General features: G+C 51.1%; 1 protein-coding gene across 1 annotated transcript in view; it reads right to left on the bottom strand.

The window, feature by feature from the left end:
• Positions 1–8,046: 8,046 nt before the first annotated feature.
• iqgap3 (IQ motif containing GTPase activating protein 3) overlaps positions 8,047–15,696 on the bottom strand; it is a 135,431-nt gene continuing 127,781 nt past the window's right edge. The window contains exons 34-35 of the mRNA XM_078432052.1: positions 9,549–9,657; positions 8,047–8,160 (exon numbers count right to left, since the gene is read on the bottom strand). Of these exons, the coding sequence (XP_078288178.1) occupies positions 8,047–8,160; positions 9,549–9,657 (223 nt within the window). The remainder of the gene's footprint in view (positions 8,161–9,548; positions 9,658–15,696) is intronic.

Here is a 15,696-nt window from a genome sequence, read left to right as displayed (position 1 = left end):
TAAATCTATAGATTATATAGATATATAGATATATATATATAATCATTAATATTAATATTGTGTGCAAATCTATATATTGTATCTATATATATATATATATATATAGATATATAGATTATATATATCTATATATATCTATATATATATATATAGATACAATATATTGATTTGCACACAATATTGATATTAATGATTTGAATCTAAATCCTGCAACTTGTACACAAATGCAACGTGTTTTATTGCACGTTTTTAGATGTTAAAATGTCAATTTCACATTAATGCAAATGTACTGATAATTAGATTGAACTTCACATAATTTGATGATAATTTGATAAGATGCCCAATTGCAAATTTGTTGAGTTGTTTCTGGTGCCATTGATGTTGATGTCGAGTTGTTGATCGCTTTGAGTGTCTGCTTGGCAGGCGGTGGTGGTGGTGGTGGCGCCTCCCCGGGGTCGGGTCGGGTGGCGCTTCTACTCCAGCCCCAGGCTTCGGGCCTAGGCCGGGGGTGAGGGGGGTGGGGGGGGGGGTTCAGCGCCCGGTTCGCCGGTCGGCGCGGCCTGGCCCGGCCCGGGGAGGGAGCCGCGGTGTCGCCGTGGAGCTGGGATGGGGGAGGAGGGTTGAAGGGGATGGGGATGGGGATGAGGATGGAGATGAAGCCGCCAACGCACTCACCTTCTTCTCCTCCCGCCCGGCCGCCCGTTTCCAACACAACCGCCGCCGCTGCCGCCGCCGCTCCCCAGCGCCCGCCCCCCTCCACCCTCCCCATTGGGCAACCGACCGCGGATCGACGGCCGCTCTGTCCACTCAGCGTCCAGAGCCCGCCTTCTCCCTCTCCCCATTGGCCAACCGACCCCTGATCGACGGCCGTTCCGTCCACACACCGTCAAGCGCCCGCCCTTTCTCCCACCCCATTGGCCAACCGACCGCTGAGCGACGGCGCTCCATCCACTCGCCGTCCAGCGCCCGCCCTCTCCCCCTTCCCATTGGCCCACCGACCGCTGATAGACGGCAGCTCCGTCCACTCAGCGTCTAGAGCCCGCCCTTCCACCCTCACCATTGGCCAATCGAACGTTGATCGACGGCAGATGCGCCCACTCAGCGTCCAGCGCCCGCCCTCTCCCCCTCCCCATTGGCCAACCCGACCCTGATCGACGGCGGATGTGCCCACTCACCATCCAGCGCCCGCCCACCAACCTCTGATTGATCGGCGTGGATCCATGGGAATGGATCTGGAATAGTCCCGCCCCCTAAACCCGTTCTGACAGGACGGGCCGTGTAACGGACGGCCGTGCACACCAATCGGATTGAGGCAGCAGCGAGAAATGCCGCCCCCATCCCAGTGTGATTGGCCCAGGCCCCCAACTGGAACCCCGCCTCCTCCACCCTCACCATTGGCCAAGCCACCCCTGACCGACGGCGGGTCCGTCCAGTACACGCCCATCCTGTAGAAATCCCGCCCCCTATCACCGTTCTGAGAGGACAGTCGTCGTGACGGACGGAGGAGCGGGCCCATCATGTGCCCAGTTATGGAGAGACCCGCCCCCCCCGTCGGTGGGCGGGAGCGTGGATGGCGGGTGATTGACAGGCGGTGCAGCCAATTGCCTGGTGCAACCTGATCATGGGGCCCATCTCTCTTCACACTTCATCAGTAACTTGACAACCTGGAGTTTGAATGGGCTCCAACTAGGCCGCAGGCCCCAGTAGGCCAAATTGGCCCAAAGAGCAGGCTGCGGGAACAGAGGCGTCAAGTTTGATTTAGAGATACAGCGTGGAAACAGGCCCTATGGTCCACCGTGTCCATGACGACCAGCAATCCCCGTACATTATCGCTATCCTACACCCACCAGGGACAACTTTACAATTTTATACAGAAGCCAATTAACCTACAAACTCGCACGTCTTTGGAGTGCGGGAGGAAACCGGAGCGCCCGGAGAAAACCCGGCACCTGGAGTACCGTCTGCAATTTTGGTCTCCAAATTTGAGGATGGATATTCTTGCTATTGAGGGCGTGCAGCGTAGGTTCACCAGGTTAATTCCCGGAATGGCGGGACTGTCATATGTTGAAAGACTGGAGCGACTAGGCTTGTACACACTGGAATTTAGAAGGATGAGAGGGGATCTTTTCGAAACATATAAGATTATTAAGGGGTTGGACACGTTAGAGGCAGGAAACATGTTCCCAATGTTGGGGGAAATCCAGAACCAGGGGCCACAGTTTAAGAATAAGGGGTCGGCCATTTAGAACTGAGATGAGGAAAAACTTTTTCACCCAGAGAGTTGTGAATCGGTGGAATTCTCTGCCTCGGAAGGCAGTGGAGGCCAATTCTCTGAATGCATTCAAGAGAGAGCTAGATAGAGCTCTTAAGGATAGCGGAGTCAGGGCGTATGGGGAGAAGGCAGGAACGGATTGAGAATGATCAGCCATGATCACATTGAATGGAGGTGCTGGCTTGAAGGGCCGAATGGCCTCCTCCTGCACCTATTGTCTATCCACTGGGAGAGGAGTCTGAGGTGAACTTCATATAACAAACACATTTTGACACAAGTTTAGTATTTTGATGTTGCTTTTATTTATTTTGAGGGGGTAGATTAAAACAAAACACACGCACATACGCACACAAAAAAAAGAGTATTCAAGGCAAAAAGAGAAACACTTAGATCCTAATTCCAGTGAAATTATTGCGAAGGCAGAATTATTCCATTTCCCAAGGCTGATATTTCGGCAAGAGTGAATTTGTTGAAATTGGGCTCAACAAACATATGGGCGACAGTTTCAAACGGCAAGCTTGCCTCTGCCTGTGTGAGACACGGTGTGAATCTCCACAGCAGACAGAGAGAGAGACCTGCAGCCCATCCCAGTGTTGTACGCTGGGATCGGACTCTCGCTCAGCAGTGAAGTAACTCACTGCCCCTCCTGGCTGTCCACCATTTAAGTGTCTGGCTTATGTTATAGTCTGCGCATCGAGACACATACTGTGGCTGCTTTAAATACTCTGTAGCCTCCAGCGCTGACGTACAAATGAAAATAAACTGCACACACAGGAGTGCACACACACACGCAACCACCCACACACATACATACACACACACACACGCATACAGACACAAGCGCGCACATACACACAACTCGGGGCGTACCCATACACACACAAAGCGCACACATATACACACGTGCACACACACAAAATCCATACACACACAAAGCACACACACACATACAAAGTGCACACACACATACACAAAGCACACACACACATACAAAAGCGCACACATACACAAAGCACACACACACACACACAAAGCGCACACATACACACACAAAGAGCACACACACACAAAGCGCATACACACAAAAAGAGCACACATACACATACAGAGCACACATATGTGCACACGCACAAGCGCGCACATATATACACATACACGTGCACACATATATACACACAAATGCACACACACACATATACACACACAAGTGCACACATACACGTGCACACATATATACACACAAATGCACACACACACATATACACACACAAGTGCACACATACAAGTGCACACATATATACACACAAGTGCACATACACACAAGCGCACACAAATATACACACACAAGTGCACACACCCAAAGCGCACACATACACAAAGCTCACACATATATACACACACAAAGCGCACACATATATACACACAAGTGCACACATACACAAAGTGCACACATACACAAGCACATATACATTCATAAGTGCACACACAAAGCGCGCATACACAAGGACAGACACACACACACACGTGCACACACACGCACAAGCGCACACATACACACAAAGCGCACATATATATACACAAGTGCACACACAAGCGCACACATACACACACATCACGCGTACACACAAATACACGCAGAGTGCACGCATACACGCACACACAGGAGTGCACACACACACAAACACACACAGAGTGAAATACAAGCTTCTGAAATAGATGCAGATAATGAAGATAGGAGTAGTATGTACAAGCACCGACATTTACAGCGTGTAGTGATTCGAGCAAATATCTGGATGAGAGTTCAGCCACACTCCATAGTTTAGTTTTTTTGTACCGTTATACGGGAGAACATGGCTTCCCTCAAGGGTCAAAACAGCATCACCCCTGGTCACAAAGACCCTTTCCCGATCCCTTCCTAATCATCTAGAGCCTACATACCTCGTGCTTGTCCCCTGAGCTGCTGCCTCACGCTGGGGGTACGATGGTCCTTCGAGCTTCTCTGGTCAGTGCCCATGTCCACACCAGCCCAGGGTTGGTGGGCGTCTCACGATCGGCTCAAGCTCGCTTGCTCCCGACCATGGCAAGGCTCGTGGGTGGCAAAGAGAGGAGGGTTGGCCTTCTCCAACCAGCGTATTGAGTAGAGAAGACGGGACACAAAACCTCAGCGGGTCAGGCAGCATCTCTGGGGAAAAGGAATAGGTGACATCTCGGGTCGAGACCCTTCTTCAGACTGAGGAGTTGGGAGGTCATGTTGGGTGGTTATCTAAGATGTTGGTGAGGCAGCATTTAGAGTAGTGTGTTCAGTTCTGGGCACCGTGTTACTGGAAAGATGCTGTCAAGCTGGAAGGGGTACAGATTTACGAGGATGCTGCCAGGACTCGAGGGTGTGAGCTACAGGGAGAGGTTGAGCAGGCTTGGACTCTACGCCCTGGAGCGCAGGAGGGTGAGGGGCGATCTTATAGAGGTGTACAAAATCATGAGAGGAACAGATTGGGTAGATGCACAGAGTCTCTTGGAATGGAATCAAGAAACAGAGGACACAGGTTTAAGGTGAAGCGGGAATGGTTTAAGAGGGATCTGAGGGGTAACGTTTTCACACAGAGGGTGGTGGATGTATGGAACGAGCTGCCAGAGGAGGTAGCTGAGGTTGGGACAATTGCAATGCTTAAGAAACAATAGGACAGGTACATGGATAGGACAGGTTTGGAGGGATATGGACCGCATGCAGGCAGGTGGGACCAGTGTTGATGGGACATGTTGGTCGATGTGGACAGGTTGGGCCGAAGGGCCTGTATGACTCTAAGTGTGGCCTCACCAACGCCTTGTACAACTGTAAGGTGATGCCCCAACTTCTATACTCAATCCATCAAGACTTGGTCTGAAGAAGGGTCCCGACCTGAAACGTCAACTATCCACGTTCTCCAGAGATGCTGCCTGACCGTGAGAAGGACAAGGATGCCTCAAGTCAGTAACTAAATCCAAACCGTCTAAAACTAAACACTCTGGCCCTATCCCAGAGCTAAACACTCTGGCCCTATCTCCAGAGCTAAACTGTTAAAGTTTGCTTCCAGACCACAAGCTCCAACTGACCCCTGATGCCGGAATTTATTCACAAAATGCTGGAGTAACTCAGCGGGTCAGGCAGCATCTCAGGAGAGAAGGAATGGGCGACGTTTCAGGTCGAGACCCTTCTTCAGACTGATGTCAGGGGGACGGGACAAAGGAAGGATATAGGTGGAGACAGGAAGATAGAGGGAGATCTGGGAAGGGGGAGGGGAAGAGAGGGACAGAGGAACTGTCCCAGTCTGACCTTTCTGTCATGGACCTCCTCCAGTGCCATAGTGAGGCCCACCGGCAATTGGAGGAACAGCACTTCATATTTTGCCTGGGCAGCTTGCAGCCCAGTGGTATGAACATTGACTTCTCCAACTTTAGATAGTTCCTCTGTCCCTCTCTCTCCACCGCCCCCCCTTCCCAGATCTCCCTCTATCTTCCTGTCTCCACCTATATCCTCCCTTTGTCCCACCCCCCTGACATCAGTCTGAAGAAGGGTCTCGACCCGAAACGTCACCCATTCCTTCTCTCCCGAGATGCTGCCTGACCTGCTGAGTTACTCCAGCATTTTGTGAATAAATACCTTCGATTTGTAACAGCATCTGCAGTTATTTTCTTATACTACCTGATGCCGGAATGGTCACCAATATCTGGGAACGTTTTGTTCCCTCCCCTCGCCATCTCGAAAGCAATGAGTTTCAAGGCATCTGGTCCTAGTTGTGATTCTTCCGCTCAGAGGCTGTAGTACCGGCCTGTGCACCCTCTTCTGAAGTAGGCACTAGTCTTTAGAGATACAGCGCGGAAACAGGCCCTTCGGCCCGCCAAGTCCACGCTGACCAGCGGCCACTAGCACTATCCTACACCCACCCAAGGGACAATTTACGATTTTTACCAAAGCCAATTAACCTACAAACTGCACGTCTTTGGAGTGTGGGAGGAAACCGGAGATCCCGGAGAAAACCCACGAGGGTCACAGGGAGAACGTACAAACTCCGTACAGACAGCGCCCGTAGTCAGGATCGAACCTGGGTATCTGGCGCTGTGAGGCAGCAACTCCAAGTGCCACCCTCTGTCTTCAGTGATTTTTTGTTTTCAGTTCGCATACGCTGGCTCAATCTTTTAACACAGACGGCTAGCTTGGGAGAGCAGGCATAGCTAAACTAAACCAAGTGCTGGAGCAACTCAGCAGGTCAGGCAGCATCTGTGGAGAACATGGATAGGTACAAACTGCTGGTGTAACTCAGCGGGTCAGGCAGCAACTGTGGAGAACATGGATAGGTACAAAGTGCTGGAGTAACTCAGCGGGTCAGGCAGCATCTGTGGAGAACATGGATAGGTGACGTTTCGAGTTAGGACCCTTCTCCAGAGATGCTGCCTGACCCGCTGAATTACTCCTGCGCTTTGTGTCTATCTTTAGCATCTGCAGTTCCTCATTACATGATAAATGGTAGGAGTCTGGGTGATTGGGGGGGGGGGGGGGGGGGGGAGATAGGCAGAGGTGGAAAGCCTGGTTTAGTGTCACAGGCTGAACATGTTGGCACGTGGATGGGTAGGGTGACATGCCGTGCCCACTGTAGGGGGCAAACCCCAGTCGGCTGTTACCCCGAGCTGAGACCGGTGACCCGAGAGTACAGATGGAGAATCGACAGCAAGCCAGGGGTAAGCGGGGAGCGTTCATGACACAGAATGTGGGCTGGGTTGGCGGGCGGGGGGTGAAGGAGGTTGGGGTGGAGAGGAGGGGGGGGGAGATGAGGGAGGGGTGGAGGGAGTGGGGGTTGGAGGGGGGGCTGGAGAGGGGGGTAAAGAAAGAGGGGGTAAATGGAGGGGGGTAGAGAGGGGGAAGGGAGGGGTGTAGGGGGTAGAGAGAGGGGGGAGGAGAGAGAGGGATAGGAGAGGAAGGGAGTAGGAGAGAGAGGGAGAGGAGAGGAAGGGGGAGGAGAGAGGGGGAGAGGAGAGAGGGCTGAGGGAGGAGAGGGAGGGTGGAGGGTGAGGGAGGAGAGAGGGGAGAGAGGTAAAGGAGAGAGGTAAAGGAGAGAGGTAAAGGAGAGAGGGATAGGAGGAGAAAGGAGAGGAGGAGAAGGAAGGAGGGGAGAAGGGGAGAAGCGGGGGGGGAAGCTGATTGATCGATACTGATGGAAACAGGAACCAAGACCATAGTAACCAACAAAATGGCCCCTGCCCTGTCACTACCCAGGGGAAATGTTTAGGAAGGAACTGCTGGTGCTGGTTTACACTGAAGGTAGAAACGTCACCCATTCCTTCTCTCCAGAGATGCTGCCTGTCCCGCTGAGTTACTCCAGCATAGTGTGTCTCTCTTTGGTGTGAACCAGGGGAAGCTTGGAGGAGATCGTTGAGGCCATAGATGGGGGGGGGGGGGACCTGTCACCATCAGGACCACGGGTGACATTCGGCCCATCGAGAACGAGAAACATTCTCATTCTCTGCTTGAAGGTGGATTTTGAAATTCTTTGGTAAAGAGCTTGATTGCGCGACTTTGTACAAGGACATGATTCTGGACCCTTTACTCCTGGCGAATGGAGTCCAAAGTTGATCAGAAGCGATAATATATTAAATATATAAGCGGGCGAGGGCACACCTGTGCACCGTGGGTTAATCTACCATGCCAGAGTCATAGTGCTGGTCGTGTCTGCCCAGCAGAAACACGCGGTTGGTTACATGTCGGCCGGCAGAAGCGGTGAGGGACGAGACGGGGGACCTCTTCATTTCTTGAAGAACTTCTTGTTGAGCAGGAAGATCAGCAGGTTGACGTTAACCTTGGCCTTGTCGAACATCTTCATCACGGCCACACCCTCGTACTGCAGCTGGAGCAGGTCCTGGGGGGGGGGGGGGGGGAGAGAGGCAGAGAATCTCAGCTCGGGCCCCTCGGTAGGGTCGCCAACTGTCACGTATTAGCCGGGACAGCCCGTATATTGGGATAAATTGGTTTGTCCCCTACGGGACCGCCCTTGTCCCGTATTAGGCTCTGGGGGCGCTGTGGGCCCAGACGCTGTAGGCCCGGATACTGTAGGCCCGGACACTGTAGGCCCGGACACTGTAGTCCCGGACACTGTAGGCCCGGACAGTGTAGGCCCGGACAGTGTAGGCCCGGACAGTGTAGGCCCAGACAGTGTTGGCAACCCCTGCCCCTCGGCCAAACCCAACAACTCATCCAGGGCCCACACCGCACCGGGAACACTCTCCTTCCGCAGAGACTGTTCCCTCCGCAACTGAAACTCCGCAAGGGCGGCACGATGGCGCAGCGGGTAGAGCTGCTGCCTCACAGTGCCAGAAACCGATCCTGACTACGGGCGCCGTCTGTACGGTGTTTGCACGTTCTCCCCGTGACCTGCGTGGGTTTTCTCCGAGATCTTCGGTTTCCTCCCACACTCCAAAGACGTACAGGTTTTTAGGTAACTTGGCTCGGTATAAGTGTAAATTGTCCCCAGTGTGTGTCGGATAATGTTAGTGTGCGGGGATTGCTGGTCGGCGCGGACTCAGTGGGCTGAAGGGCCATTTTCTGCGCTGTATCTCTAAACTAAACTCTCTGGTTAACTCATCCCTCCCCACCCAAACCACCCCCTCCCCAGGTACCTTCCCCTGCAACCGCAGGAGATGCAACACCTGTCCCTCTACCTCCCCCCTCCACTCTGTCCAGGTGCTGTCTGTACGGGTTTTTGACGTTCCCCTCGTGGGTTTCCTCTGGGTGCTCCGGTTTCCACCCACTTTCCATAGACGTGCAGGTTTGTAGGTTAATTGCCGTCTGATTGTAATCATGTGCAGTCATGGACTCAGACAGCATGAAAACAGGCCCTTCAGCCCAACTTGCCCAAGCACAGTTATCGTAGACTCGATGGGCCGAATGGCCTAATTTAGTTTAGTTTAGAGATACAGCACGGAAACAGGCCCTTTTGGCCCACCGGGTCCACGCCGCCCAGCGATCCCCGCACACTAACACTATCCTACACCCACTGGGGACAATTTTTACATTTACCCAGCCAATTAACCTACAAACCCGCACGCCTTTGGAGTGTGGGAGGAAACCAAAGATCTCGGAGAAAACCCACGCAGGTCACGGGGAGAACGTGCAAACTCCGTGCAGACAGCGCCCGTAGTCGGGATGGAACCCAGGTCTCCGGCGCTGCATTCGCTGTAAGGCGGCAACTCCATCGCTAATTCTACTCGAGCAGTTCTACTTGTGTAACTTGTGTGAACAGCCGATTACCTGATACTTCAGCTGAAACTTCTCCATGTTCACGCCCATGAACCGAGCCCTCACCTCAAACGTTCCCACCGGCTCGCTCTGCACAATGTCGAAAATCACGTTCCTGAACCTGGGAGAGGGGGGCAGAGGATGAGGGTAACGTCAGTAGGGGAAACGGCAGCTCCCTGCAGTGGTTGATAGCGGCCCAGGTGAACCCCCCCACCCCAGCCCCCGAAAACAATCAGAATTCACCGAGTCGTAGAGTCTAACAGTGTGGGACCAGGCCCTTCGGCCCAACTTGCCCACACCGGCCAACGTGTCCCAGCTACACTAGTCCCACCTGCCTCCAGATCAAAGGCGGCATTGTTCAAGGTCATGTCGAACGGTTCATTGGTGGCTGAGGGGAAAGTGACAAGGCATCGGAGATGCAACACCTGTCCCTTTACCTCCCCCCTCAACTCCATCCAAGGACCCAAACAGTCTTTCCAGGTGAGACAGAGGTTCACCTGCACCTCCTCCAAACTCATCTATTGCATCCGCTGCTCCAGATGTCAACTTATTTACATCGGCGAAACAAAACGCCGGCTCGGTGATCGCTTCGCTCAACGCCTTCGCTCGGTCCGCATTAACCAACCTGATCTCCCGGTGGCTCAGCACTTCAACTCCCCCTCCCACTCCCAGTCTGACCTTTCTGTCATGGGCCTCCTCCAGTGCCATAGTGAGGCCCAGTGGTATGAACATCGACTTCTCCAACTTTAGATAGTTCCTCTGTCCCTCTCTTCCCCTCCCCCTTCCCAGATCTCCCTCTATCTTCCTGTCTCCACCTATATCCTTCCTTTGTCCCGCCCCGACATCCGTTTGAAGAAGGGTCTCGACCCGAAACATCACCCATTCCTTCTCTCCTGAGATGCTGCCTGACCCGCTGAGTTACTCCAGCATTTTGTGAATAATAATCAGTAATATTTAATCAGCAGGACAGTAGAACTGGTCGGAGAACTAGGATGGGGGAGGGACAGTGAAGAGAGCGAGGGGATGCAAGGGTTAGTTGCAGTTAGGGAAATCAATACTCATACCACTGGGTTTCCTCCGCTCAGTCCGTCTTAACCTACTTGATCTTCCCAGTGGCTCAGTGCTTTAACTCCCCCTCCCATTCCCAGTCTGATCTTTCTGTCCTGGGCCTCCTCCATTGTCAGAGTGAGGCCCAGCGCAAATTGGAGGAACAGCACCTCATATTTCGCTTGGGCAGCTTACACCCCAGCAGTATGAACATTTACTTCTCTAACTTCAAGTCAAGTCAATTCAATTTTATTTGTATAGCACATTTAAAAACAACCCACGTTGACCAGAGTGCTGTACATCAGTTCAGGTACTAAGAACGAACATACAATGGCACACAAACATAACAGCACATACATAAACAGTTCACAGCGCCCCCTCAGAGGGCCTCAAACGCTAGGGAGTAGAAATAGGTTTTGAGCCTGGACTTAAAGGAGTGGATGGAGGGGGCAGTTCTGATGGGGAGAGGGATGCTGTTCCACAATCTAGGAGCTGCAACCGCAAAAGCGCGGTCCTCAGAAAAGGACAGGAAGGCCCTTCAGAGGGTCATCACGACGGCCCAGAAGATCATCGGCTGCTCACTGCCCTCCCTGGAGCACCTGTTCAGACTACGCTGCCTCAGTAGAGCAGGCAAAATAATAAAAGATCCATCCCACCCCGGCCACCGTCTGTTTGTTCATCTGCCCTCTGGTCGACGTTTCAGGTCGATCAAATCCCGAACAAACAGACTTAAGAACAGTTTTTACCCCAGGGCCATACGAGAACTGAACACTACCTTTGCACTAGGCAACACCGTTAAAAAATCTTGTACTTAACATAATTGTATTTAATTGTATTTATGTATTTATTTGTTTTTGCATTTATTGCATATATGTTTGTACGCACCGTCAGGATTGGCTATTTTTTAATTTCGTTGTACTCGTTGCAATGACAATAAATGAATATTATTATTATTAAGCCTAGACCGCGGGATAGTCAGTAGCCCCAAGTCGGCCGACCTGAGGGACCTGGAGATACAGTGGTGGGTTAGAAGATTATTGATATGGGGGGGGGGCAAGCCCATTTAGGGATCTGTATGTGAATAGGAGGAGCTTGAAGTTGATTCTGTACCGTACTGGGAGCCAGTGGAGAGAGGCCAGAATCGGGGTAATGTGGTCCCTTTTACGGGTACCCGTCAGGAGTCTCGCTGCGGCGTTTTGGACCAATTGCAGGCGGGACGGGGATGAAGCCCTTCAGATAGCCCTTGCTTTCTCTTCCTTCCCCTCCCCCTTCCCAGTTCTCCCACTAGTCTCACTGTTTCCGACTACATCCTATCTTTGTCCCACCCCCTCCCCTGACATCAGTCCGAAGAAGGGTCTCGACCCGAAACATCACGGGGTATGGGGAGAAGGCAGGAACGGGGTACTGATTGACTGCTGGCTCGAATGACCGAATGGCCTCCTCGTGCACCTATTGTCTATTGTCTATTGCCCAAGCGAAATATGAGGTGCTGTTCCTCCAATTTGCGCTGGGCCTCACTGTGACAATGGAGGCCCAGGTCAGAAAGGTCAGTGTGGGAGTGGGAGGGGGAGTTAAAGTGTTTGGCCACCGGGAGACAGCGTAGGCTGAGGTGGACTGTGCTGTGGTTTCAGCGAAATGTACGTCGAGCCTGCGCTTATTCTCGCCGATATTTAGGAGCCTGAGAACAGCAGACGAGGTCGGAGGAGGTGGAAGTCAACCTCTGCCTCACCTGAAAGGACCGTCGGGGTCCTTGGACAGAGTCGAGCGAGGAGGTATGGGGACAGGTGTTGCATCTCCTGCAGTTTGCAGGGGAAAGTACCTGGGGAGGGGGTGGTTACTGTGGGAAGAGACGAGTCAACAAGGGGGTTGCGGAGGGAGCCATCTCTGCGGAAAGGGGTGCAAAAAAAAGTTGTGGGATTGTGTGTTGTACGTGAGCGCTGATGGGGTGGAAGGTGAGGACTTTGGTGGTAAGAATAGGAAGGCAGAGTATTATCTGAATGGTGTCAAGTTAGGAAAAGGGGACGTACAACGAGATCTGGGTGTCCTAGTGCACCAGTCACTGAAAGGAAGCATGCAGGTACAGCAGGCAGTGAAGAAAACCAATGGAATGTTGGCCTTCATAACAAGAGGAGTTGAGTATAGGAGCAAAGAGGTCCTTCTACAGTTGTACAGGGCCCTAGTGAGACCGCACCTGGAGTACTGTGTGCAGTTTTGGTCTCCAAATTTGAGGAAGGATATTCTTGCTATTGAGGGCGTGCAGCGTAGGTTTACTAAGTTAATTCCCGGAATGGCGGGACTGTCATTTGTTGAAAGACTGGAGCGACTAGGCGTATACACTGGAATTTAGAAGGATGAGAGGGGATCTTATCAAAACGTATAAGATTATTAAGGGGTTGGACACATTAGAGGCAGGAAACAGGTTCCCAATGTTGGGGGAGTCCAGAACCAGGGGCCACAGTTTAAGAATAAGGGGTCGGCCATTTAGAACGGAGATGAGGAAAAGCTTTTTTAGTCAGAGAGTTGTGAATCTGTGGAATTCTCTGCCTCAGAAGGCAGTGGAGGCCAATTCTCTGAATGCATTCGAGAGAGAGCTAGATAGAGCTCTTAAGGATAGCGGAGTCAGGGGGTATGGGGAGAAGGCAGGAACGGGGTACTGATTGAGAATGATCAGCCATGATCACATTGAATGGTGGTGCTGGCTCGAAGGGCCGAATGGCCTCCTCCTGCACCTATTGTCTATTGTCTATTGATAGAGAGTGTGTAGGAAAATAACTGCAGATGCTGGTTCAAATCGGAGGTAGACACAAAATGCTGGAGTAACTCAGCGGGTCAGGCAGCATCTCAGGAGAGAAGGAATGGGTGACGTTTCGGGTTAACATATATAACATATAACATATAACAACTACAGCATGGAAACAGGCCTGTCCGGCCCTACCAGTCCACGCCGACCATTCTCCCTGACCTAGTCTCATCTACCTGCACTCAGACCATAACCCTCCAATCCCCTCCTATCCATATACCTATCCAATTTACTCTTAAATAATAAAATCGAGCCAGCCTCCACCACTTCCACCGGAAGCCCATTCCATACAGCCACAACCCTCTGAGTAAAGAAGTTCCCCCTCATGTTACCCCTAAACCTTTGTCCCTCAATTCTGAAGCTATGTCCCCTTGTTGGAATCTTCCCCACTCTCAAAGGGAAAAGCCTACCCACGTCAACTCTGTCCGTCCCTCTCAAAATTTTAAAAACCTCTATCAAGTCCCCCCTCAACCTTCTACGCTCCAAAGAATAAAGACCCAACCTGTTCAACCTCTCTCTGTAGCCTAAGTGCTGAAACCCAGGCAACATTCTAGTAAATCTCCTCTGTACCCTCTCCATTTTGTCGACATCCTTCCTATAATTTGGCGACCAGAACTACACACCATACTCCAGATTTGGCCTCACCAATGCCCTGTACAATTTCAACATTACATCCCAACTTCTATACTCGATGCTCTGATTCATAAAGGCAAGCATACCAAACGCCTTCTTCACCACCCTATCCACATGAGATTCCACCTTCAGGGAACAATGCACAGTTATTCCCAGATCCCTCTGTTCCACTGCATTCCTCAATTCCCTACCATTTACCCTGTACGTCCTATTTTGATTTGTCCTACCAAAATGCAGCACCTCACACTTATCAGCATTAAACTCCATCTGCCATCTTTCAGCCCACCCTTCCAAAAGGCCCAAGTCTCTCTGTAGACTTTGAAAATCTACCTCACTATCAACTACTCCACCTATCTTAGTATCATCTGCATATTTACTAATCCAATTTGCCACACCATCATCCAGATCATTAATGTAAATGACAAACAACAGTGGACCCAACACAGATCCTTGGGGCACTCCACTAGACACTGGCCTCCAACCTGACATACAATTGTCAACCGTTACCCTCTGGTATCTCCCATTCAGCCATTGTTGAATCCATCTTGCAACCTCACTATTAATACCCAACGATTTAACCTTCTTAATCAACCTTCCATGTGGAACCTTGTCAAATGCCTTACTGACGTCCATATAGACAACATCCACAGCCTTGCCCTTATCAATTTCCCTGGTAACCTCTTCAAAAAATTCAAGAAGATTAGTCAAACATGACCTTCCAGGCACAAATCCATGTTGACTGTTTCTAATCAGGCCTTGATTATCCAAATAATTATATATATTGTCCCTAAGTATCTTTTCCATTAATTTTCCCACCACAGACGTCAAACTAATAGGTCTATAATTGCTAGGTTTACTTTTAGAACCTTTTTTAAACAAAGGCACAACATGCGCAATGCGCCAATCTTCCGGCACCATCCCTGTTTCTAATGACGTTTGAAATATTTCCGTCATAGCCCCTGCTATTTCTGCACTAACTTCCCTCAATGTCCTAGGGAATATCCTATCAGGACCTGGAGACTTATCCACTTTTATATTCTTCAAAAGTGTCCGTACCTCCTCTTCTTTAATCCTCCTAATTTCCATCACTACTCTACTTGTTTCGCTTACCTCACATAATTCAATATCCTTCTCCTCGGTAAATACCGAAGAAAAGAAATTGTTTCATATCTCCCCCATTTCTTCCGGCTCAGCACATAGCTGTCCACTCTGACTCTCTAATGGACCAATTTTATCCCTAGCGAGGGTCGATAGCCTATCTCCTGCGATGGAGATGGTGAGATCAAGAAACGGAAAGGAGATGTTGGAGATGGTCCAAGTGGATTTAAGTGCGGGATCGAAATCAGTAGTGACGTCCATGATATTTATTCACAAAATGCTGGAGTAACTCAGCGGGTCAGGCAGCATCTCGGGAGAGAAGGAATGGGTGACGTTTCGGGTCGAGACTCTTCTTCAGACTGATGTCAGGGAGGCGGGTCAAAGGAAGGATATAGGTGGAGACAGGAAGACAGAGGGAGAACTGGGAAGGGGAGGGGAAGAGAGGGACAGAGGAACTATCTAAAGTTGGAGAAGTCAATGTTCATACCGCTGGGCTGCAAGCTGCCCAGGCGAAATATGAGGTGCTGTTCCTCCAATTTGCGGTGGGCCTCACTATGGCACTGGAGGAGGCCCATGACAGAA

The sequence above is a fragment of the Rhinoraja longicauda genome, chromosome 44, assembly GCF_053455715.1.
Source record: "Rhinoraja longicauda isolate Sanriku21f chromosome 44, sRhiLon1.1, whole genome shotgun sequence".
In the NCBI taxonomy this organism is placed as follows: Eukaryota; Metazoa; Chordata; class Chondrichthyes; order Rajiformes; family Arhynchobatidae; genus Rhinoraja; species Rhinoraja longicauda.
The sequence above is the reverse complement of the archived record's forward strand: the minus strand, read 5'-3'. Positions and strand labels throughout refer to the sequence as shown.